This window comes from Solanum lycopersicum, chromosome 11, assembly GCF_036512215.1.
Source record: "Solanum lycopersicum chromosome 11, SLM_r2.1".
Taxonomy (NCBI): Eukaryota; Viridiplantae; Streptophyta; class Magnoliopsida; order Solanales; family Solanaceae; genus Solanum; species Solanum lycopersicum.
The window spans coordinates 46,382,537-46,407,824 of record NC_090810.1 but is presented as its reverse complement, the minus strand read 5'-3'; the positions used below and the strand labels follow the sequence as shown (position 1 = coordinate 46,407,824).

Here is a 25,288-nt window from a genome sequence, read left to right as displayed (position 1 = left end):
GCAATGTCAAATTAAGCATGACCAACAGAACAAAATGAATCCATACTAAGGGTATGTCAATCAATGGGACAAGTCCCAACATATCCTATACTATCTAAGATGACTAAAATGTTGGAATGCCAAATGAATAAGCACATATAAAGTAATTCAATGAATCCATAACTAAGAGAATGTCATTTATTGGGACAACTCCCAACATGCTCTAAAAGAATGACATATGAACTCATGAAACTCATTGAATGAAGTGCTCATCGTCCATAAACGATGATATGAATCTACTACACTAAAGTAAGTAAGTAACGTGAGTTATAACATATTTAAAGGGGTCTAAAGTAAGTAAGTGACTAGAATGGGGTGTTAAAGGAAGTGAGACAAGTCTCACTTACACCTAAGTTACTATATTAAAAGAATATTAACGTATGAAGGTATTAGAATGTTTGAGCCAGTCTCATTAACACCAAAGGATGATATGTAAGGAAAAATTCACATTTCATCAATTTAAAGTAAGGATGACCAGTCATCAATAGAATAAGTAAATCTCAATCTAGAAGCAAGCCTCCATAATGCTTGAGTCAACACTAGAAGATAAAGAAGAAATGAACATTCACGTAATAAGGTGAGTAATTATATTAATATATGATTATAATGAAGATGGTGACAACATGATAAAAAAAACTAATGTGAAAGATTAGAGTAATCTCAAATGAGCCTAAGTAAATGTTACCAAAACGTACTCACCTATGAGAGTGTAAAGTTAATGAAGAGACCAGTCTCTATTAACACTCTAAAGAAAGTGTTGAAGTTAATGCATACTTAATGCTAATGGTGAGATGAGAAATCATCTAATGAGCTATGATGTTCTCATGTTAGAAGTCAGCTTTCATGATGTATGAGTGGAATGTAATGGAACTTTATACTAAGCACCGATAGGCAAGCTATGAGCAGTGATGCCTTCATTTGGGAAGGGCGGAGGTTCACTTAACTCTTATGAGATGAGACTGTACGGCATGTCGGGTATGGGTATCCTTATATCTCCTAGTATTTGAACATATACTGCCAATATAGGGATATAGTAGGGTTCGACTCCCTATATATGCTACCATGTTTCGATCATTTTGGCCGGTGATTCCACCTCTTTTCGGTGTGGGGCAGACATTGGATTTTATGATGCTCACATGATCTTTATCGATTAAGGTTAAAGTTCCCAAAGAAATAATGAGGCCAGCCTCAAAGTATGAAAGATAATGAAATGAACGATATCGAAGGTGTTTGTGCAAGACAATCAGGAGGTGAAATCAGATTCAAGTAATGACATTAGGTCATTTTGGTCATTTCACTTCATGATTCTAATTAGTCTTAAACTTCATCCTAGGTATAGTTTGTGTTAACAAGAGCTCGCGAATGAATGAAATGACTAATGGGAAATACGAATGAACGAATGTCCCATATGTTGGGCTCTCACTTGAGATGTCTTAATGCTACATCAATGATTCCAAAGTATCATGTATATAAAATGTATAATGTATAAAACATGAAAGTAATGAAATCAATGGCATGATCAATACAGAATTGCTTACGAAAGGTAATGAATATGTAGTGTAAAGAATGACTCACTATAAGGTAAGGAAATCATTCCTTAGTCCTTGGATTACTTACATGGATTCACTGTGGGTATGGGACTGCAACGAATAATTGAATTTGTTAGTAAATCATAGGACCAAAAAAATTATTTAACTACACAACAAGAAGAAGAAAAAATCTGAAAAATAATCTGAGTGTATAAAGAGGAGCTTTCGGCCTAAGAGGATCAAAAATCTCAAATCTTTGCCCGAGTTGTTCTAAAATTATGTCTATGATAATAATGTCTTGTAATCATATATAAAATGAGTTATGTGCTTTGAATGCATTTAATTACATCATATTCATACCACAATTCACAACTAACGATTTTGGAAGGTCTAGTGACTAGGCTTTCCAGAAATAGCATGTTGTTAAGGAAGAGCTTTCTTTGATCATGCATAGCCTTATCTGTATGTGTGCATACACCCATACTTAATACAAGTGGTGTACTAACCCTTACTATTTATTATTTTTATAGGTGCAGTTCAAAGAGCAGATTGACGGTACTTGCAGCGGTTTGGACTTCAGCGTTTCTCCAGACCAGTTGGTAGGTCCTCTTGATTTCGGGAATGTTAAAACCATTAGTCCAGATTTAGATATATACATAGATAGTGGATTTTTTTCTCTAGAGTTTCATTAATATTTCATTCCAAACCTTTTGATGTAAGTTCGTGTTTGGCAAACTATTTTACTATATTTTCATCTTCAGTTTTGAATTGATTCTGTATGTTAGATGGTTTTCTATTGATGTTGAGCTTAGTATATAATGTTTAACAAGTAATGACTATATGAAATCTATGTAAACTTCATACATATAGAAGTTTTAAATTTTCTGCTAAAATTAACCATATGAATATGATGAATGCAAGAAGAGGCTTGTCTGGGACCTCTAAGAGGTCAACGACGCTGGTGGCGGTCCGAATTACAGAATCCGGGTCATTACATTATATAAGATTGATTGTGGTAACTTATGTCTTAATATGATATGATGATGGTGTTAGTCTCACAAAATGAAGGGTTGCAATGAAAGGACATTCTTATGCAATACCTAATGAGCTAATGATATAAATATACAAATAATTATTCTCATATGGACTATACTAAGATATGATGATTAAGAAAGGCTTAAAGACATTTCAAAAAGGTACGTTAGCTTAGCACCGAGTGAAATTTACAATGAGAGGTGTTGACTTCCCTTGTAGGAAGATTCACCCTATAGTTTTATATAAAGTGTTGACTCTCTTTGGGTGGAGATTCATCCAGTGGTTTCTCATGAGATGAGGAATCCAATGCTAATGGGCATGTAAAGGTTTCAAGACATATATCTTAGTTCCTTAACTATGTTGCTCCCACATGAATACTAGCTAATGGATCCACCTAGAATGTTATGTTCACATTTTGGTACTACCTTGGCAAGTAGTCTGCCTTCTTTCGGTGTAGGGTTTCATGACACCGAATTCCACATTTAGCTCATGTGGTCTATACCGGTTAAGGAAATTGTTCCCAAAAGTAAAATGAAGTAACAAAGTGAAAACTAACTAGGGTGACTCAAGGGGTTTGACTTAGTATAGGTAAGGGTATGGGACTCTACCTAGACATTACACAAGTTGTCTCTAAGAGGAGTCCTATGATATCATGAAACGTATATATGTTGATCCTACATGATGTTAATCTTATATGATATTGGTTACATTGATGAACATGGTTTTGGTCTAAATTTCTATATATGGTGATGATTACCTATGATGATATGTGTTATGAAGCAAGGCAATACATATGATCTCCTATCTTATTTACTTGATTGTGAGGGGTTATGGTGATTCACATAAGCATTGCACTTATAGGCTTGGAATGAGATTGTTGGTTAGGTTCTTGTATGTTGATGATATGAGCTAATGAACATGATATGTTAAATGACTTTATGATGGTGTTGTCTCTTTTATGAACATATCTTATTGTGTTGTGATTCCTTGTCTTGTATATACTATCTTGTGTGTGCATAAGGTTTTTCAAATGACTTTGCATGTTTCTAAAGAAATGGTCCTTTTATGCATGTCTTCAATGGTTTTTGTGTGCATATATCCATACTTGTACAAGTGGTTGTACTAACCCATATTGTTTCGATTTCTAAAATTATGTAGGTTCGGGCCCTAAAGTATCAAGGTCGCTTTGTAAGAACATTTGGAAGATTCCTCAACTTTGTGTAGGTACTCTAGTTCGAGAACGGTGCCACATATCTTCCATAGTAGTATTATTATAGTCTAAAGACAATAATTTCATTCCTAGTGTTTAAGGATATTGTTGTAAGCCATATGTGGCAAATATACATTTGTGTAAGGGCTATGCCCAATGTTTCTACTTTGTTTTAGATGGTTCAATATAAGCAAAAGTATTAGACTAATTTGTATATATTATGTTGTCTAAATGAGAAGCCTAAGTAAGCTTCCTATGTGAGGAGTCTATGAAAACTTCCTAATTAGTATGTGAGAGGTCTATGTAAACCTCATATGCAAGAAAAAGTTTCAATTTTTCCACATTTGAACCTATGATATGTTATGACGAATGCTTAGAGTCTAGTCTTAGTCCTCTCCGAGGACGCCGTCGCCGGTTATGTCTAGGGGGTGCTACCTTGTTGTGACACAAAGTTTACTTGTGTCATGCATAAGTAAAGTCCCAGTACTCTACCTATTAAGTAAAATCCATAAGAAAAAATATTTAATACATTAATTTAGGAATAAGCCTCAACAGGCATAGACCATGTGAGCTAGACATGGAATCAAATTCCATGCCTCATATGGAAAAAAAAAGGTGTCCTACTTGCCTAAGGTAGAACTAAGTTTATAACTTTTAGGTGGATCCACTATCTAAAGACATATGAGGGCTCATAATTATTGGATACAGAGATTGTTACTAGAAATCCGTCCTCTCTAGCGAGGAGATTCCATATCATGAGATACATTGTAGATATTCGTCCTCACTTTTGGGGGTATTTCCATCTCATATTCAATATCGTCTCTGTGCTAAGCATCACTTCCCACAATTACATGTTTATTATTTGAATCAAATTTACAAGCATGAAGGTGTATATTACCTTGCATCCAACACAATCCATAATAGTAGTCATAGATTCTTTAGATGAGAATATACTTTCAACCTTAGAAACCTAACATAGAGAGTAAAACTTTCACATTATGATCATCATGTGTCTTTGAGAATGAACTTTCAATTAACATAATCACAAGGTTATAATCATGTTCATATAGTTCATATACAAGTAATCATAGTTTGGCATAAATCTCATGTCTTACCCATCTTGGATGAAGGATAACTTACCACAAATCAATCTAGAGTTATTGCATTCAACATAAAATAATAATATGAACAAGAAACTAAATTACAACAAGAATAATTCAATACAATTGACTTCAATACAATTGATCCACCTTGCATTCAAATTAGGGTTAGAGGAGATTTCATGGATTCATGTTACATTTATCATAAAAAATCCTAAAATAGTAACTAATCCATAATATATGTCAATTAAACATTTGAAAATCATTTGAGAAAGAGTCCATGATTAGAAGAAAACCCTAGATCTTTGAAGCTTTTTCATAGTTTAAAATTAGAGAGTGTAAGGGCCCCATGGAGGAAAGCACTCAATTAATCAAGATTACCTTAATTGATGTTTTCCTCACAAAAATTGGAGTGGAAAGGATAAAAGAAATAGTTTGGGAGGGAAATAGTTTTGTGTTGTTGTCTTGAATGAATGAACTAAATGAATTAGTTTAGGGGTTTATTAGGTATTTATAGTTAGTTTTAGTTTGTATAAACCGATCGTAGTTAGTTGATTAATTCACCCTAAGACCCACTCTTAACTCTAACTAAAAATATTTTACTACCCTATCGGTGTGATCTACGGAATCTCGACCATGGACTGTGGGTGGGTTCACGCCTCGTAGTTCACAAGCGTGTAACGATTCAGAGAGGGAAGATTGTTGGGGATACTCAGCCTCAACCCACGACCCCTACCTACGGGGCATGGTTCCACCCATGAACAGTAGGTGCCCTAACCGAAGGTCAAGCTGGAATTTTTGACAACTTTTGGCAGCCCCCCTTGGTCCTTCTCAAGGACCTTTGGGGGGGGGTCCTTGGGGTTCATGCCTTGACGTTTATAACCAAAAACACTAGTACTAAGTAACTGAGGTTATTTTACGACTAGATCACTAGTTTATGATTTAGGCTCTAGTTTAGTATTTGAATCTTAGGGGGGCATAACAAAACTCTACATCAATGACATAGTTAGGATGCATAGGGTTCCCTTGTCTCATCTCAAATAGAGGTCCTCATTTTACCTCTTATTTTTGGAAATCGTTTCAGAAAGGTCTTGTTACATAGGTAAAACTCTAACATTTTACCCACAAACAGATTGTCAGGTAGAGCATACTGTCTACACCTTAGAGGACATGTTGAGATTTTGCGTGATCGATTTCAAGGGTAGTTAGGATGATCACCTATCTCTCATAATTTTTTCCTATTATAATAATGTCACATCCCGAGACCACACCCTAGAAGATATGGCACCCTCCGAGTGTAATTGGCGTACTTGACCTCTCGGAGGTCTTATACAAACCTTTCGTATCGTTCATCGCATATATACATATGAAAAGTAGTACGGAATTAAAAATTTTCACAACATTTACATAGTCTTTAAAATCTCTTTCATATAAAACTCATAGGAAATACTAAGTCTCATTTCATCAAATCTTAGACACAATAGTACTTTGGGACATGACCCATACACAATAGAAATATAACACTACTAAGTCTATTACAATAATTCAAGAAGAAAAAACAAAAGACAATCCTCGAGTCAAATGAGGACATACTTCAACTTTCTTGAATGATCTTCTAACCTAAGCTTAGCTCTCCAAAAGCACCTTCACCTATGAATCACTTTAGAGATAGATAAAATCATGGAATTAGTACAACCACATGTACTAATTATGACATAGTGCATAAAATCATTAAAACAGACATTTATTGGAAATATCCATCTTTTGATTTAAATATCATAAGATAATCATAATAATAACATTTAACACCTTAGAAACACATAAGAAAGACTCTTAAACAATTTATCACATTTTTAAGGAAACTTTACAGTGAGCAATATCACTTTTACAATGAACTTCTTCACTGTTATAGTAAAGTCTATTCACTTCATCTTAAACACTTTATAGCATGCAACCCTCTCACTAAAAGATATCCTAAGACTCACTTAAGTAAGACAAAGAGAGACCGCCCAGACACCCTCTCTAGGCACACCTAAATGATCGTTAAGACCACCTGTAATGATGAGATTTACAATAAACCAAACATATGAACACGATATTATCCTACCAAAGGTGATTCTAAGGTTCACATGAGTGAGTTGTTAAGCGAACACCCATAAAATCCCTTTCTCACACACTTAAGAGATCCTTTAGATTACCTAGGATAAGTTTATCCTCACTTAACATAATAGTATTCACATAATATGACATTATCCTTTCAAAGGTTATCAAAAGACCTACTCAAGTAAATCAAGAAGAAAATGTCCATGATTGACCCTTCAAGATTACCTAAGTAGTCCTTAAGACTACCTAAGTTTGGATAATTTCTACATAAACAACCAACTTTCCTAACTAGAGTCATTCTTACCACTTATCTAGGTATGATACGAAGTGACCATTCTTATGACCGTTCTTATGCCCCTTCTGACCTTAACTAGACAACCATTAACTGCTCTAGATAAGTACTTATTCATTTAACATGCTTTCTTAACTTAAGTCATTTCATTCAGTAGTTTATTTAAGACTCATTCGTCACATAAAGACATTCAAGTAATGGTCTTGGAAAAGACCTAGTTACTCTCACTAACATCTTCAAAGCCTATTGTGCAATGTCTAGATAGTGTCCCATACCACCACCTAAACTTCATAGAACTTCTCCAATACTAGTATCCTATATGATAAGAATAGGCAATAACTGACATAGACCATGGTAGCAAAACATGGAATCTGGAGTTGTAACCTACTCTGATGGAGGGTGTTCTACTTGCCAATGGTAGAACTTAGACACATTCCATGTAGGCACATGGTTCGGGAATATGAAGAGCTTACTTTGTACTCTAGATCATCCTTTAACTAGAGCTACTAACTTTACCATACCACTCAGTTCTAGCCTCTGTTCTCATAGAGTAATTTACACTAAAGGTTCGTACAAAGGGGTTCCATATCAAGTTCATAACCTAATCATATTTACCCTACCAAAAGGTCTCTTAGGCTGCCTTACAACGGAGCCAAGATAGCTCATATTGTCTTTCCTAAGGATGATATGATGTCGTTCCAACAAACCAAGCTTAAGTCCATCATTCATTACAAGAAGGATACCATTACGGTTTTCGACTTCAATGTTCATAACCTTACCACTAGGTTCAAGGTTTCACATAAATTACCTTCTTAGAATCATTCAAGGTCTCATAACTAAGAGGCTTTAGCATCCTAAGTAAATACATTTCACATTTATATTCATACATGTATCAAGTAAGGGACACAAGTCAACCAAGACATGACACAACATACTTCACTTTAGCACATATTGCATGTCTTTCTAGAAGCACATAGGAATAACCCTTATAATCTTTAAGTCCCACTATACACTACTATAAAATCATCAGTATAATCATCATAGACTTATATATCAAGTAGGAACAATGATGTATCAACTGTAAGACTACACACGCAAACACCGTCATAGTCTAACATGATTTCCTAATATCATAAGAAGAAGTACATGCTTTCACATTACTTCAAATGTAGATAGATATTATCATACTTCACATAAATAACTACATACGAATCATCTTAATACTTCAAGTAGTTTGCAAACAAGACAATGATCATCATAATACATAAAGTAACGTCGACAAGGCCACATCAATCACATAGCACCGCCACCATAAGTGGACAATACCAATCATAACGTAATACAATAGCTAAATTACTTAATATAAAGAGAATTAGGACAACGTACCACTAACCAATTCTCACCACTTCAATTCATAGCTAAATCATCCCATTAAATACCATAAGGACCTAAACAATGGCCATGAACATCAATTAAATACAAAAACCATAATACTCAATGAATCTAGGTCAATTCAATATAGATTTATCAATTTGATAAAACCTATACATCAATTGTATACAATTATTACATCATTCATTGCCCATAGAAATCTACACTAGAATTCATAAGCATGAAGTCAACATCAAGTAACCCATAAAGTAGTCAAAAACTAGGGTTCATCAATTACATCAGATCATAGGTTGAATTGATTTAAAATCATATAATTAACAACAATGTAATAAATATTCAATTTTTTGAAACCTTTAATGCAAGAACCCATGGATAAATCATAAAATTAGACAAGTTCATCTTTAGAAAACTTTAGAAAACTCTTAGAATTTTGGGCTCCTTGATGAATAGAGTTTCAAAGATCAAAAATCATACCTAAATGATGTTAATCCACCAAATTTATGAAGAATCACCACTCAAATCTCCAATCCAATCTCTTCCTTGAGTTTTGGCTTCAATGGAGTTCTAGAGAATTTCTAAGAGATTTGGGGTTTTGATTTGGAAGAATGAATTCATATAAGAATTTAGGAGTTAAAACCCACTTAAAACACCTAAAATACCCGTAAGTAACCGCTCTTTCTCTTATTTGGACGTTAGGTGAATTTAACAATTCACCCTTGAGTTTACAGTAAACCTGCGTAGAAGATAGTCCACCAATGACTTGCCAATCAACGGACCATTTGTCCACAAACGGACCGTTCTGGCATCTCTTCGTTTGATTCAGAGACTTGACTTTGGGAGATTGAGATACATAGGATAAGTATTGACCCATGACACCCATCAGCGAGGCGTCGACTGGCCCAGAAGCCGTCATTTGCCTTAGTCGATTGGGGCCTGGTATAGGCAGCCTTGGCTCAAGGAAAGGGTCCTTCCTCAAGGACCCTTGGATGATCCTTGGAGAGTTTTTCACGGATGTTTCCAACCCGAATATGTTCGTATAAAATATTAGGACCTCTCATATCAATTAAATCCAAAAAGAACACATAAAACTCGATGAAATATGCCAAGACACACAAGGTCATTTTAAGGAAAACCTTTTGAACGTCATGAACGTTTGACCTCCAAACTTCATGAAACTGGAAACACTGACTATAAAAACTATAATAAATCATATAAGGACCTCATTAACTCATGTAACACACATATAAACACATAACCACACATGAGGCACATAGGTGACTTAGTTGTCAAACGTCCTGGTCGTCCCTTAACGTTTGACTTCCAATGCACCTAAACTCTTAATCACTACCTCAATACAACATTATAGACCATTTTAAGACCTTAGAACCTCATCACAACCATGTTATGATCTAGCTTCACCTAAGTCATTTCGAGGTATGACAAATAACTTCCATTCGAGTATTCAGATGGCCATGTATGAGGCACTATGGGTTTATATTCAAGTCCCCAATTAGTTATTTTGAATTAGGAAAAGTAGCCTTGATAAGGACAAACTCAGAGATAGCCTAAAGATAGCTCAGAGTTGTCAGAAGTCTATGTAGGTCCTTACAAAATCATGAATATGTTTTTTAATGAGTCTTATCAGTTAGAGTTGGTAGTATAGCTAGTAATTGTTGATACAGTCTTTCACATTTACTTGTTAAATAAGTGTGTGGGTGATCCAACATCGAAAGCACCATTAGAGAGTGTGGCTATGAAGGATAGTCTCACTTGTGAGGAAGTGCCACTTGAAATTCTTGATCATCAGTTTCGTAGGTTCAGAAATAAAAATGTTGCTCCAATGAAGGTTTTATGGAGGAGTTAGTCCGGATAAGGAGCTACTTGGAAGCAGAAGCATCAATGAAGGCCAAGTATCCTTACCTCTTTCCTTGAGATTTTATTTCATCTTGAGGTAACAGTTCCTCTCTAGTCTCTCAGTATACTTTTGTTTAAAAAAATCTTAGTATCTTATTTGTTCAACTTTTCTTGCATTTCAGCATATTTGCATGTTCTTGGAACTCATTTTAGTCAAATATCAACTTCTAGTACTTAGTGGTAGGGATTGCAGCTCATTCCCTCAACATTCATCTAGTTTAGACTTCAATCGAGGACAAATGTTCCCATGAGGGAGATAATGTAACACTCCAGATTCGAGAAAGAACAAATAACAGATTTTTAGAAATTGCAGGTTCCACCAATGGAGGCCAGACCGCGCCCAGTGGTTTGAACCACATACCATAGGTCGGGTCCATGGTTGGCCACCTAAGACTCCTAGAAAAAACACGACCCACAGCTGTAGTTAGTGGATCATGACCCTTAGAAACTAGTCTCTCAAGACAAACAACTCTCTGCCAGGAAAGAGTGTGGGTTAGTCCATGGTTCGTTGGTCAGGTCTGTTTATGGATCCGACAACTTTTAAGTTAAGGTCGTTTGGATCCTTTCCCTTATAAATTGGGAATTTACTCTATGACAATTTACACCACAAATACGTCTTTTACTTAGTTTAAGCTTAATAATTTAATCAAAACCTACCTAAAAATTTTATTCTAAACAATCACAAAAAATTACAACAAAGAGAAGAGAAAGAGGCGCCAATTTTCTCAAGAACACGCAATAGGTTTGCTGTAGTTCCAACCCCGAAATCAAAGAATACCTCTGTAGATTTCATCACCATGTATGTGGGATTTCACTAGTATATCCCTTTCTTCCACTAGGTCCCTAAAATTCAATCAAATTCTTGATTTCCCATATCTTGTTTAGACCTAGGGTTTCAAAATCCCTGGATAATTGTTACGATTTAGTTGTTGTAGTATTTGTAATTGAATTATCATGTTTTCTTGGAAATTTTTTGCTTAGTTCATTACATCAAACTAAGAACCCTAGTTGTGTAGATTCTCTTAGTTCATGAATTACATTTGCTTGGTATATTAAACAAATAAACATGTTCCAGTTTTCCAATGTTGCATTGTCATTACCTAAATATTGCATTCTCATGTCAGGAGATTCAGATATCCAGTGTTTCAGTTATGTTGTGTCATATACATTTCTAGTTGGAAGTAGGCTTAACACCGAGTTAGACTAGGGTTCAGCGTACACTTATAGTCCCAGAACTACATGTCCCTATAAGAGTATAAGTCCCCTCTATTGGGCATCAAATTTAGTGACCACGCCACTCATGCGTTTATACACCTAGCAAGGAATATTTGGTCTTCTCAATGGGGCTTCTGTATCAGACTCCAAGTTTAGTTCACGTGGTTTTATATCGATTTATAGTAGCTCCCATAGTCAAACTCTAGTACATTTGACAAGTTTTTTAGTTATACTTCTGTATTTAGTTTTAGCCTGTTATATCATGATTAGTATTTGGTCATTTCATTTACCTCAGTTTTTAGTTATAATCAACATTTATCTTCTATTCAAATTATATTATTGTTCATATATATTTTGTTCAGTTAGTATCTATATCATGCATGTTCAGTACATTCCAGGTACTGACACATACTTTGCACTACATCTTTTTATGATGTAGGCTCAAGTACTCAGCATCCAGGTCACACTTAGATCGGTCCCTGATCCGTATTGAGCAGCTTCAGTGTTTTAGTCTTCATACTTTAAGGACAATAGACATGCCTTTTATTTCAGGATTCTATTCAGTTTACAGCTTTGCTAGGGTTAGTTTGGGCATGTCCCAATAATTCTAGTCAGTAGAGGTTTTTGAATAATATATTAGTAGAATGTACTTGGCTTGTTAAGTTTGATCTTTCAATTGTTATTAAACTCGTAGTACATTTCACATATTAAAACTAGTTGGGTATTCCGCACTTTCAGTTATCCACTGTTTTTTAGCTTCCGCACAAAATTTTTTATTCAGTATCTCACAGTATGATTATGATATGCTAGAGGCATGGTTAACTTGGGGTCACTCATGATCCTAGGTCCCATGTTACGCCAAGTGAGTAGCCTCGAGGTGTGACAAGGATTTTCGTGATTGCAGATCATTAAGAGGCTAGCTGTCGTGATCGCGGAGACCCGACCTCGTAGTCGTGATGACCAAAGAAGGTAAATATTTCATCATGATCACGACAACGGACCAGACGATCAGCGAAGCACTAAGGCCTAAGCCTTCACGAACGCGACCAATGGGTCTGCAAATACGAAGGGCAAATCACCCTACACCAGATGATGTACATTAGCTAGTTTTGGAAATTTCAATATCCCGAGGAGGTCTTCTGAATTCATTTGGAACCCCGTGCATGCAAATGATATGTGCAACCCTACTAAATTCAAAATTTAGAACTCAAGAAAACCATCAAAACTTCCATCTGAGGTCGTGTAGATGGAAAGTGTGTACCCACACTCAATTTTCATTTTAAGACGAAATCCACAAGGACTCGAAATCAGCCTGAAAGCCTCTAAACCTAAACGAAAGATCGTTTTAGACCAAACTCAACAATTTGGAACTAACCGCGTTGACAAAATTCTCATCCGAGCTTGTTTGCTCAATATGGACTTAAGTCAAACTTAGACCTCAACCTGAAAGTGAAAACGCCTAATCGCACAAACTGACACTAAAAGCCTCGAAAGTCGTGCGACTATGCTATTAGCTTTAGATCATCCTTGCAGAGCTGATGAAATAGTCAAAATTTGATTTTGAGGTCATTTTCTAAAATTTCTAATAAAAAGGACTGTTTATGGTCCAAAAGCTCCAAAACACTAATACTCACATAAAAACTAAATGATCGACCAGGTAATCGAACTATCAGTCCCAACAAATTTGAGATGACTTGAGGTCGCTACAGAAAAGTTCTAAAGGTTGAACATGAGTTATAAACAAAAAATAACCTGAAGGTCATCATAATATGTTGAGAAAAAATGTTGTTTGATTGAAGTTTCAATTATTATAAGCATTGAATTAATTGCTTGTTGTTGAAGCGTGATGGAGACAACCATCAAAATTAAATACTGGAGAGTGAGTTGGAATGTGCATATTAGATTATGTCAATAAAGAATTGTTTGATCTATAATTAATTTGGTAAGAGTAATTTTACTAAGACGGAAATTTAAACATAAGTTTTATCGTTCCACGTCTTAAGGAGCAGCTACTAATTTTTCGTGTCTGCAAATAGCTCCTACATCTGATAAAAGTACATAATTTTTCCTAAAATTTATGCATAATACGTTAAATATCCAAAATAAGCTCATTCTAGAGGGAACAAAACTATTTACTATTATTACACACACCTTTTGAGATATTAAACGCTTTTTCTCTCATAAAAATTGATCAAATAAGCTATTTATCAACGCTTACTAAAACGCCACATACACTTGCATATGAATTTATTTTTTACGAATATAAATGAAATGTTTTTCACTTGATTGCCCCAAATCATGTGATAGTAGTATGATAATGTTTAAAGCTTGTATCTATGAACAATATTGTCATAACTTCATGATTTAAAAAGTTGTTAACTTATGAAACTCAGTAGTAAAATGAATTTCTCTCTTTCAAAATAAATGAGTTAATATATAAATTGACGTATTGTATAAGTTAATAAAATTTTGTCTGTAACTATTTGGTTGACTATTGTTATGATAAATGTTGTGGACTTGCTATGAAATCATCTACTAAGAGACCATTTGTCTGCTATTTCTATTAATTGTATTCAAGACGAATGTAATATCATATTATTCCCTATGCTTTCCACAAGGACGTGGTAAAATTTTGGGAGGGAGCTATGATAGGTACAAATTTTATGAGCTAAAATTTTGAAATGATAATGGAGTCGATTGTGTACAGATAAAGGTATAATATATACCAAAAATAAAATGGCCAAACAATTATATTATGTTACTTCATATAGAGACATTGCTAAAACAAACAGACAGTTGCATAAATTTGTCTACATGTTTTTAATCCTACACACATTGCAAGTTGAAATGAAATCAAAACTATTTAATACATATCTTTGTAACTCTTAAGTTAGATTGATTAAGAATATGAATACAAGTTTAAAAATATCAATAAATTAGAAATGTGTCAACGGGTGTAATGTGTACATTGTTAATTAAAATATATTCTATCATATGTTTTATCTCATAAAATCAAGAAAGACAGATCTTTTGTTTTGTCGTTAACTATTTCTAACTCCACCACAAAAATTAATAGCTAGTTGGAATACTTCACTTTGAACAAAATAAAAATAATAATAACAATAATAATAATATATATATATACACGTAGGTCCGAAAACACGTGTGGAAAGACATCCGTAGTCAACAATAGCGATATTTAAACCATCCAGAAGTCGGTGATTTCTATTAATTTTTTGGTACATGACAACATAATAAGAACCATACAGGATTCCGATATACTTTGTGAATCTAGTGGTACTGGGCATCCAATTTCTCTCCTCCCGATAAAAGCATGGCGGAGAACCCTAATTGCACTGTATATGTCGGTATGTCTTCTTGTTTTAATTTTCCATATATCTACTTTAATAATTTTTTTATGAACGTTTCTCGTATATCAGATCTGATGTGAAGGAAGCAATAATCTTAGAGATACGTGCCTTTTCTGGTTATGTTTTCCGATTTGTTTGGTTGATTGATTACTGAATTTATTTAATTTGTTTTTCCCCTTTCTAAACACAGTTGAAAACAACTCCGCCTTTGGTTTGGTTCCGTTATGCTCCCTTTTTCCTAATCACTTTCCTTTTAGTCTCTTTAGTATTCTAAGATGTCTATTTTAATAAGTCACACAAACATATATATGACTAATTTGAGATGCACTTTTACTCCATATTATGTCAAATAACATCGACCTCCTAGACTACTTCATAATGACAACCAATATGTACCTTGGGATGAATTGCACATACATTTGGTTAATCTGCCTTTTTTTTGGATAGCTCACTTTGTTGAGGCTATTTTCATTTCCTGTTGGTTGTTTGAATTCAATGCAAGAATGCGCTTAGCAGGTTGTGCCTTTTTGATAGATAGGACATGCAATTTCTGTTGTGCTGTGAATGAGTTGTATGATGTACCACCTTCTAACATGTGTTTGAATTTCTTTTCTTTTTTTTTCGGGTAGGAAATTTGGATGAGAGAGTATGTGATCGTGTACTGTATGACATTCTAATTCAAGCAGGGCGTGTTGTTGACTTGTACATTCCTCGTGACAAGGAAACTGATAAGCCTAAAGGTTTTGCCTTTGCAAAATATGAGACAGAAGAGATTGCAGACTATGCTGTGAAGCTTTTCTCTGGTTTAGTGACACTCTACAATAGAACATTAAAATTTGCAGTAAGTCCTTGTTACCCATCCCTTAACTGGCTAAAAGGGTCTCATATAGTGAATTTTTCTGTTCCAAGTATTATCAGCTTCTGTAGTACTTGCAAACCTAAGGTATGGGTTTACCTTCTCTATGTTTTCCTATAGAACCAGCCAGTGTGTAGATGTTGGATAGTCTTGTCAGTGTGTCTTTGGTTTTGGCTCATGAATTGAGAGATGCAGCCAGCATATATTCTTTCAGGCAATTATGCAGGCTTGCAGTTGGAACTTATAGTTGAGGAGGCAAAGTCTACAGAAGCATCTTTGATTAGTTCATAATGTTTATTGATGGATTAATTTTTCTAAACAGATATCTGGGCAAGACAAGCCCTATAATAACTCGCCAATTGCAACACTGCCGGCCTTAAATATTCCATCTAGACCAAGGCCTCATAATGATAAGGAAATTTCACCAAATTCCGCAAGGTTATCAACTTCATGTTTGTTTTCACAGCACCAAACTAGTTACGCACAAGGTGATGCATGTTTTTTTTTAGTGAAGTCATTATTTAATGCTCTTAATTCTCTTTTTCTTTCTTTTTAAGTTTTATGATTGTCTGTTTGTTTGAGTTTTAACTTACATGTTTATAATTATTTTGTCTATTCAGTTCCAGCCCCCCCTGGTGTTTCAGTAAACCAGTCTAATGGTTATAGATCACCTTACAGTGGATATAGATCACATTACGATGGCAACAATTATGATTACGATCAAAGAGTATTTGGGGCAGCTTTGGATAGTATAACAAGCTATAGGTTGGGCCGATGTGATCCCCGTAGCCCGACCAATTACCCTTCTTACTGATTTTTGATTTTCTCTGGTAGAAAGCTCTGACATGTCTTCTGCTAAGTTATGTAGTGTATTGGTATTTCGGATAGTTTCTGCAAGGTGCTTTAGATTTACTTTTATGTCACTTTGTTGTTCATTGTTGTGATAGTTTATCTCTGGTTATGTTTCTGATGTCTGTAGTCTTGGATCTATGTGTTACTTTTCTTCGATCCAACTCTATAATATTTATTTTGTAGCCGGAATTCCATCCTTGTATTTGATTTTCTGAAAATGGTGCAAAGAATTGTATCTTGCTTCCGCTATCTTTTCTTTTCCTTCTTCAGTTACCTACTCAGAGGCACACGCAGCCCAGGCCCTAAAGGATCTGTAGAGATGGACATATTTATATATTTCTTATTCGCGATATATGCATTGCTTTTAAGTCTTGGAGACTAAAGTTGCTTGCTATTGGTGTGTGATATGGCTCTGTGAGCTTTTGTATGGCCATATAGTGATATTGACATAGATGTGCGTAAGAGCATTTCCTTTCGATAGCAGCATTGAAGATTATCTCTTGATAGTAGGATTTTAAATAGCCATTCACGTATGTGATCAACTGAGTCTCTTCTCACTCAGATTTTCTTAAGCTCATGAAATTACAATCAGGTGTGCATTAAGTGCTTTTTCTCTTGATGTTAATGAACACTGTAAATCCTGGACAATGAAATGGCATGCCTGGATGTAGGTGTAACTTGCAAATTATTATGTGTTGATTATGTCTATTTCCACCACTTCGAAGCTTCTATTATCTGTTTCCCAGCATCACGAGTGTGGACGACTAGGGACATTATGTGTGCAGACAACTGGGGATCTAACATTGCAAACAATAATCAATCAACCTTATCTTTTATAATTGTAGCATCTGAGTCAACTTGCACACACCTTGGATGATTTCAGGGGTACCTACTACTTCTCACCAATATAAGTATTGGGTAAATGTCGACTAAGGCTTGAATAGATGTGAAGAACTTAACTACTATTTTATCGGAATTTGAGGCCTCTCTCAACCCCCACTTCATTGACCACTGGACCACACCTTGTTTTGGTGTTATTTTAAGAAAATGGTTTGTGCCCAACTCTTTCTAATCTGGTTGACCATTTATTATAATTTCCCCCCTTTTACCAACTATGTGAGCCTCATTTATGTGTTTGTTGTTAGCAGTTGTATAAACTTGTAATAGACATGGGGTTGTATGTAAGAATATGAACATTATGTGTAGCCACACAAATACCTATGGTTTGTTTTAGACCACAAGTTCCCAAAATTCTTTTCTTTCTTAAATTTTGTGGAAGTGCCATCACATAAATTGGGTTAGAGGGGTATAATTTGTGAAGCAATCTAATACATTTAATATCCATTATACTATTCAACTATGGATATACCAATCATAGATAACATCCTTTCAAAGGGTAGACTTCGCACCACACGACTTCCTTGTAGTCCCTTTTGGTGATAAGAACTCTTGCTGACTTCACGACCCATACTCCATTATATTCATATGGCCTCTTCATATCAAAATATGGGATTCTCAATTATTCCACTAAAGTTGGACTAATAAAATTAGCACCAATGAGATCTACTTTAAGTGTATAGCTTCCATACCCATTGTTGTGCGAAGTGTGTGTGATGGCTTGTGGCCGCCTGCTTGCCTTCTTGGTGGGGGCGGCTTCGATGGATCAGAGCTACTCAAAGATTTGTGATAGATGCTTGAGGTCAAAATTGCTTACTATTAGGTAGTGGATATCTACTAAGAATTTGTGCAAACTTCTTCCTTGTGCCATTTTCTCCATAGTAGTATCCTTAGGAATATTCCTGAGGAGATAAACCTCGCCTCCCTTTTCTCCAAATTTATTTCCAGTAGCATCTCTATATAACTCATGATTATGGTTATTATTATAGCCTCCCATCATCACTACAAGCATAGTCACAAGGATATGAAGCTATGGATGACATATAGCGCCTACAAGGCAAGCAAACAAGTTAGTCATGAAAACCTTACTTTTACTCGCATTTGAATTTTTTTTACTCGTATTTGCAACTAATACATTGGACTGGTGCTAGCCAAGCACAAAAGAGTTATAGGTATATATACACAAAATACTAAGTCATAGGTGTATATATACAACTTGGATATGCACTCGTTTGTGCTTGGCTAGCACCACTCAAAACAGCTAGTCTCTTAGGATTCTTCTTCCTTTTTTCTTCTTGGTTTATTACTTTGTTTTCCTTTGTCCTATTTAGCTTTAATTATTTTAATTACATGTTGCTGATTTTCTTTTCTCACAGTTTAAATATATATCGTTGAATTTTTTGTTTCTTAACAATAATGAAAATGTTGTTGATTTGTTTTTTAATAGTGATAAAAATATTATGTTGATTATTTTTTTTCTTAAAATCTTGTCTGTTATTAAAAGTGGTTTACCGGGCATGAAATTATGGGAAAAAAAGCTAGTGAGACCAATAGGACAACAATTGTATGTCTGTTTTGTGACAAGACAACTAAAGGGGAACCATTTTTTAGTTTTTAATATGAATTTTTGCTTATATGTATTGTCTCTATTTTTTTGTTTTGTTTTTTCTTTTAATTCGCACTTCACTTTAATGATGAAGTGAGTGCTTTGCCTTAAGCATGAAGTGGGACCTTGCCGCTTTTCCACTTTGTGGTCCCCTCTACACTGGGTAACCTTTTGTTGTGAAATCTCATTTGAAATTTGTGCATTGGACTTCTGGTTGATATGTTCTGATCCTTCGCTTCCTTTTGTGGGGCCCACTTCACCTAGAAATTACCCCCTTTGTATCTTGAAACACTTAATCCAAACATTTCATTTGGTGTATGGATCAAACTTGGTACTTTTGTAACTTCTTCGAAGACATGAAGAACAATCAAAATTCTAACTTCAATATTTCTTGGAATCCCTCTGAATTTCAGATTTAGCTTCTCCTCAAGTTAGAGAACAAGCCCAGCTCTTTGATGTCCAAAACCTCACTCAATCCTTAAAATCCATTTTACTTTGTTCTTCAAGTTTTCAATCTAACAATGGTGAAATCTCCCAATCAACTCCACATGGCTTGAAATTTCACATCTACACTCAAATAACACTAGAGAATACTGATCTAGTGTAAAAACAACAAACAAGAACGAATCAGATTTTAAATTTTTAACTTGTGACCCTTTTCTTTTTCTGTAACAAACTCAAGACTAGATTTGTAAAAATAAATCTATACTCGACTCTAATACCAAATGGTATAATATTTAAATGTGGAAACTTAAAGAAACCTTACACTTAAGAACCAGGAAAGTAAAAGATAAAGAATGACACAGGATGGATAAAGAATTAAAAACAATGGTTATGTGACAACCAATACCCCAAACTACAATATTCTAGAAAGCACAAATTGTGTAAAAAATCAAGACACAAGGATGAGGCTAATCGACAACAATGACTATGTTAAAGCCAAAACGTCGTACAAGAACACAAAAGCAAGCACCTATACTATAGAAGACATCCTCAAGAGGAATGATCCTCAAGAAAGTAGTTCCATCAATATTTCTATTAACATTGACCTAGCTTTCAACTCTCTCAAGAGTGTACTCAATAATCTCTTATGAAAATAATCCAAGTCTAAATGAGTTATTCTCATGTATTTGTAGTCTTAGGCTAGCTATAACATAAAAGGCCCAAAACTGGCACTTCAAAAATTTGAAAAACAACCCAAATTGACTGCCTGTGTACTATGTGATGTAGCTTGTGGTGTCACATCACCCACTTGCGGCCACAAAGAGTGAGCCTTGAAGTGATAGGTGAATACAGCTTGAGTTGCGGTCGCATATACTTGGTAGCTCACTATAAGTGAGTGGGCAGAACGTGATTGATGAGTCAGCTCTATGTACTCATTTGGAACTATCACAAGTCTGGTTTTTCCATCCAGGTGGAACCATTGTTAATATGCTTGGTCCATTTGGTTGAATGTGTTCTTGCTACTTTCTTGATATGGACTTAGAAAGAAGCCCAATTTTTATAATATTCTTTCTTTTCCCTTTTTCTCGTAGGGGAAGAATGATGACTGGGTTGGGTGAGAATTGGGAGGCTGTACTTCTTTTAAAGCCAAATTTGTGTTTTCCGTTAGATTGTTCCAGTTTAACATCTTTGTTTAAATTATTTGAATATGGGCTCTTGTAAAGTTATATCCATACAACTTGTTTGGAACTGAAATCATGCTGAGAAGATTGGTCTTATCACTATATGAGTCTCGTTCCTTTCTTGTTGTTGTTTGTTTGTATGCATATGAAAAGGCATCATTCCGAGTATAGATTGCAAGGCAGTATCAGCAGTGCATTTTTACATCAGTGGAAAGTCTTTTTGAGTTAAATTTAATTGATGATAATGCAAAAAGCAGATGGACTGTTCTTGTCAGTATTTATTAATACCTTGATTCAAGTGTTCAACTGGTCATAATTTGAAGAAAATTTGGTATCCTTGCTGCAGTGTAGAGTTATTGAGATGGTGTTGTGTTCTACTCATTATTCATGTCCTATATTTGATTTGAAGGATAGAAACAAGATGTTAACACTCTTCTCGTTGTTCGTTGTTCTACTTTTAAGAATGAAGCTCCTGTTTACGCCTTTATCGTGTAGTCATGATTCATATTTCCTCTTCCAGTTTCCCCTCTCATCGGAAGTATCCAACTTCCTCTTAGCTACTTTGAGAATGCATATTTATTCGCGATCTTTAAGAAGCTTAGTCATCCTATGCTAGTATTTGGAGAAAATGCAACTACTTCTCCGAGTATATGGTCTTCACAAGGACTATTTTATTCCCCTCCAATTTTATGTTCGAGGGATGTGAGGCTATTTCATGTTTGCTAATTAATCTGGTTGATCCACAATTGTCCGAGGCAGGTCTGAAGTCATGTTTTAAGTAAGCATTATTTGATGTAGTGTTGTCCTTCAGATATTCGGAATGCACCAAATTTCCCATTTTGTCTTCTCTTGCCGTCTCAAGCTTAAGGGTAGAACAAGTGATCATCTTTTCTCAAATATCTCCCTTTTTCCATTTTTATCCTTTTGTGTTCTGTTTTCCTTTGTTATTTTATCTTCCTCCTACTTCTTGATCTCATTTGCCTTAATCATCATTTGGGCCATGTTTCATGCCACTTCATCTCCATTGTTTCTTTCTTAACTTGGGGTTATTCTTTTCGCATCCCGTTGTTAGCCTTGTCTTGTCCAGTTATTGTCCATGCTCTCCAGTCTAATCTTTGTTCCCTCAGGATTTCTATGTACTTTTGGTTTCATCCATGTATGTGTACTTGAGAAGCCTACTTGGAGTTTTTCTAGAAGAAATGATGAAATAGTAAATTTGTTTTCCAAGAAATTGTTACTGTAACGAAACATTGCATCTTTTTAGAATTATTAATTGGTGGGTACTGTTACATGCGTTGTGTTTTACTCCTATGTGATATAATATTCTTATATGAGTCCAAAGTATCTTTAAAACAGAGCGTTTGATCCTTTTATGTGAGAGTTTCTTATCATTTCCATTTTCCTCTAGTTGACATAATTTGTTGGGATTTCATTAAACATAAAAAGTGTTAAGTTGTTGGGGAGAGAATATATCGAAGATGTCGGCACTTGCTTTGTCGAATAATTATTTGTGGATTGTAGTAAGAACAATTTTCTTACTTGTCTTCATGTGGTGGAGGTAGTCATCTTTTTGAAAACTATGTGATCTTTTACGAGGTGATATGGTGCTTTTTCTTTCACCTTCAAATGCCAAAGAAATATGTTGGCCGTGTCCTATTCTCCTTTTGTCACATGTCTTAATACTGCATATTATATGGTAATTTGACTATCTAAAATAAGGTGTGAAATTTTTCTTTCAGATTTGCCCTATCCGTTTTCTAAAGAACATGTATTGTTTAGCTAGGGGATGTAATGAAGACGTCTTACTCTGAATATTGGCCTTGTGAGCATTTTGACTGCAACAGAATGATAATTGTAGGGTACACCAGGGTTTTGGTGTTGTTTCTATACTGCAAGAGGTAGTATTTGTTTGAAAAATTATGGAGGTAAATTGTTTAGCCTATTATAAATATGTAATTAATTTTGCATATACTTAATGTTGTGCTGGTAATATAATTTTCTCATGTAAGTAATTACCCTACAATTGTAAAGGTGGACTGACCTTGATATTTGCAGGTACTAATTCTTCGTGAGTTTATAGTTGATGTTGGTGAAATTCGGTGACCATGCAACGTTAACTACTAAAAACAATGTCAAAACTATATAGTAAAAATGGCTTCTGCAAACCGTCCATTTAACTAAATTCTTTTGTGGAATTTCGGATGTAAAATTATTCTTTTATACACTTTGGTTGAGTATGTGCCAGAAGAATAATTAACTACATCAAGTATCAGTGTACCTTTTAATGTTTTTTTTTTTTATAAAACAACATTGTAGAAACCGACATGGCTCATCAGTTAAAACAGTAAAATTGTTTATTGATAAAGTTACATCTTAAAACAATAGTTAATAATTAATTTTCATTTTAGTTAAATAATCCCGTTCTTTTTTTTTCCTCAGAAAAGGTTTATGAAAGTCAAATTTGATCATTTTTCTTTAAAGAAACCATGAATTGGTTGACGTATTGACTGTATGGATTGACATACTTTTAGTTGCTTATTATCTTTTGAGTTGTATATTAAATTGGAAGTGTATAGGTAACACCTATCAAAAGAAAACAAGAAAAATCGACGGAACCCACTAAATCTACATAGATTTTTTTTTCAGTAGAAATCTGGATTTTTGTAATTGTTTCGGCCTATTGAGACTTTTTAATTTATGAAAAGAATTGGAAGTTCTAAAATCAAACTGAATAGCCTAAATATATCTCATATTGTTACATGATCAAGCTCATGACAATATAAATATAAAGAGACGAAAATAAGAGAAGTAAGATGGAAGAAAGTCTTCTCTTTCATCTTACTTCTCTTGTTTTCATCTCTTTATAGTTATATTGGCATGATCTTGATTGTATAACACGTTATTAGCACGAGACTCTATCCTATTGAGATTGAGTTCTAGTTTTTCTTTAACTCATTTTTTGATTGATATTGTTATGAGAATCAAGGTATTATATACATAAAATCAGGTATATATTTTCTAAAATATTTTTATATTTTAGAATAAAATAATGTTCAATCACTAACAATTATCAGGAACCAAAGGTATAAACAACTATTGCTTGAATATGACATGCTATACAAAACTTCTTAAATTGAAGAAGGTATAAAATTTTAATAGCATGAGTTTGAATATTATTTTGATTGTTTTGAAAGACTCAAAGGGTAAGTCATGTTGTACTTCGGTTTATCATACCGTTGGTTAAGGGTAAGACGATGGAATCAAGTTCCATTGCACCAAAAGGGTAAGACATTAGGTTAAAGTCCAGATGTACCATAATGAAAAATATTTGAGGATAAGACAATAGATACAAGTTCTATCTCACCAAAAGGGTAAGACATCAATTTGAGTTTTGATGCACCATGATTGGGTTCAAGTCCTATAAAATTATGGCATAACACGCCTTATATGAATGAGTAAGACATTGAGTTTGAGACAATGAACCATAGCGATGATAAAATGATGACTAAGAAAAATAATATATTTTTGATGAAAAGCCTTGAAATTTGTCTCATTGAATTTGCTCAATTCCTTGAAAAGAATGTGGTAGCAACAATGATAACTTTAAAATCCAATGTTGACTTGCTCCATTCTATTGTATGTATGTGGTAGCAGTAATTAATTAATATGAAAGATGACAAATCATAAACGATATGAAAAGGGGCAAGAACGTACGGAATTATAATAATCACCACTGTGGTAATTATAAAAGGAAGAACACTATGGGTTCTCCAAATAGTCCTTCAAAATGTGAAGACAATTTTCATTATCAAAATGGTATGAAAGGACATTGGACTTGTGAATGTTGTCGACCCAATAATTTAACAAGTTTATAAATCCTCCATCAAAAGACAAGAAGATAATGTGATAGTACACTTGATCTTTCAAAGTGATGTTGAGGTGTGTCATGGAAATATGATGAATTTTTAAAGTCATGACAATGTGCTTATAATGCAAATTTATGAACTACATAAAAATGATTAGTCCATTCCTTGAAGAGAATGTGACTTGTGATGAGTATCGTGAATGCTCGACCATTCTATAAGAAAATGGGTCCAGATGTGATAAAATCATTATGGGTTGGATATATACCACAATTCACCTCTATGAAAGGTTTGAGAAAAAAATGATATATGCCACATCTCATATCTACGGGAGATTTGAGAGAAATAAATAAATTTTATTTGATATGAACGGTCAATGGTCGTGTGCT

General features: G+C 34.5%; 1 protein-coding gene across 11 annotated transcripts; it reads left to right on the top strand.

Annotated features, from left to right (window-relative positions):
• The first annotated feature begins 14,988 nt into the window (after positions 1-14,988).
• LOC101258326 (uncharacterized) lies at positions 14,989-23,355 on the top strand. 11 transcript variants are annotated; one of them, XR_003244358.2, is made up of 6 exons: positions 14,997-15,197; positions 15,830-16,041; positions 16,379-16,544; positions 18,795-18,874; positions 22,776-22,961; positions 23,092-23,355. XR_003244358.2 is itself a non-coding variant. In XM_010314730.4 (6 exons), exons 1-5 carry the CDS (start codon positions 15,164-15,166, stop codon positions 22,936-22,938), a joined length of 615 nt encoding a protein of 204 aa, XP_010313032.2. In that variant the 5' UTR covers positions 14,997-15,163; the 3' UTR covers positions 22,939-22,961; positions 23,092-23,355. The 11 variants fall into 11 exon arrangements, 8 of the variants coding, with proteins under 8 accessions (XP_010313037.2, XP_010313032.2, XP_010313034.2 ...); XM_010314730.4 differs by having other exon boundaries at positions 22,816-22,961; XR_011212579.1 differs by lacking the exon at positions 18,795-18,874 and having other exon boundaries at positions 22,816-22,961.
• Positions 23,356-25,288: the final 1,933 nt, after the last annotated feature.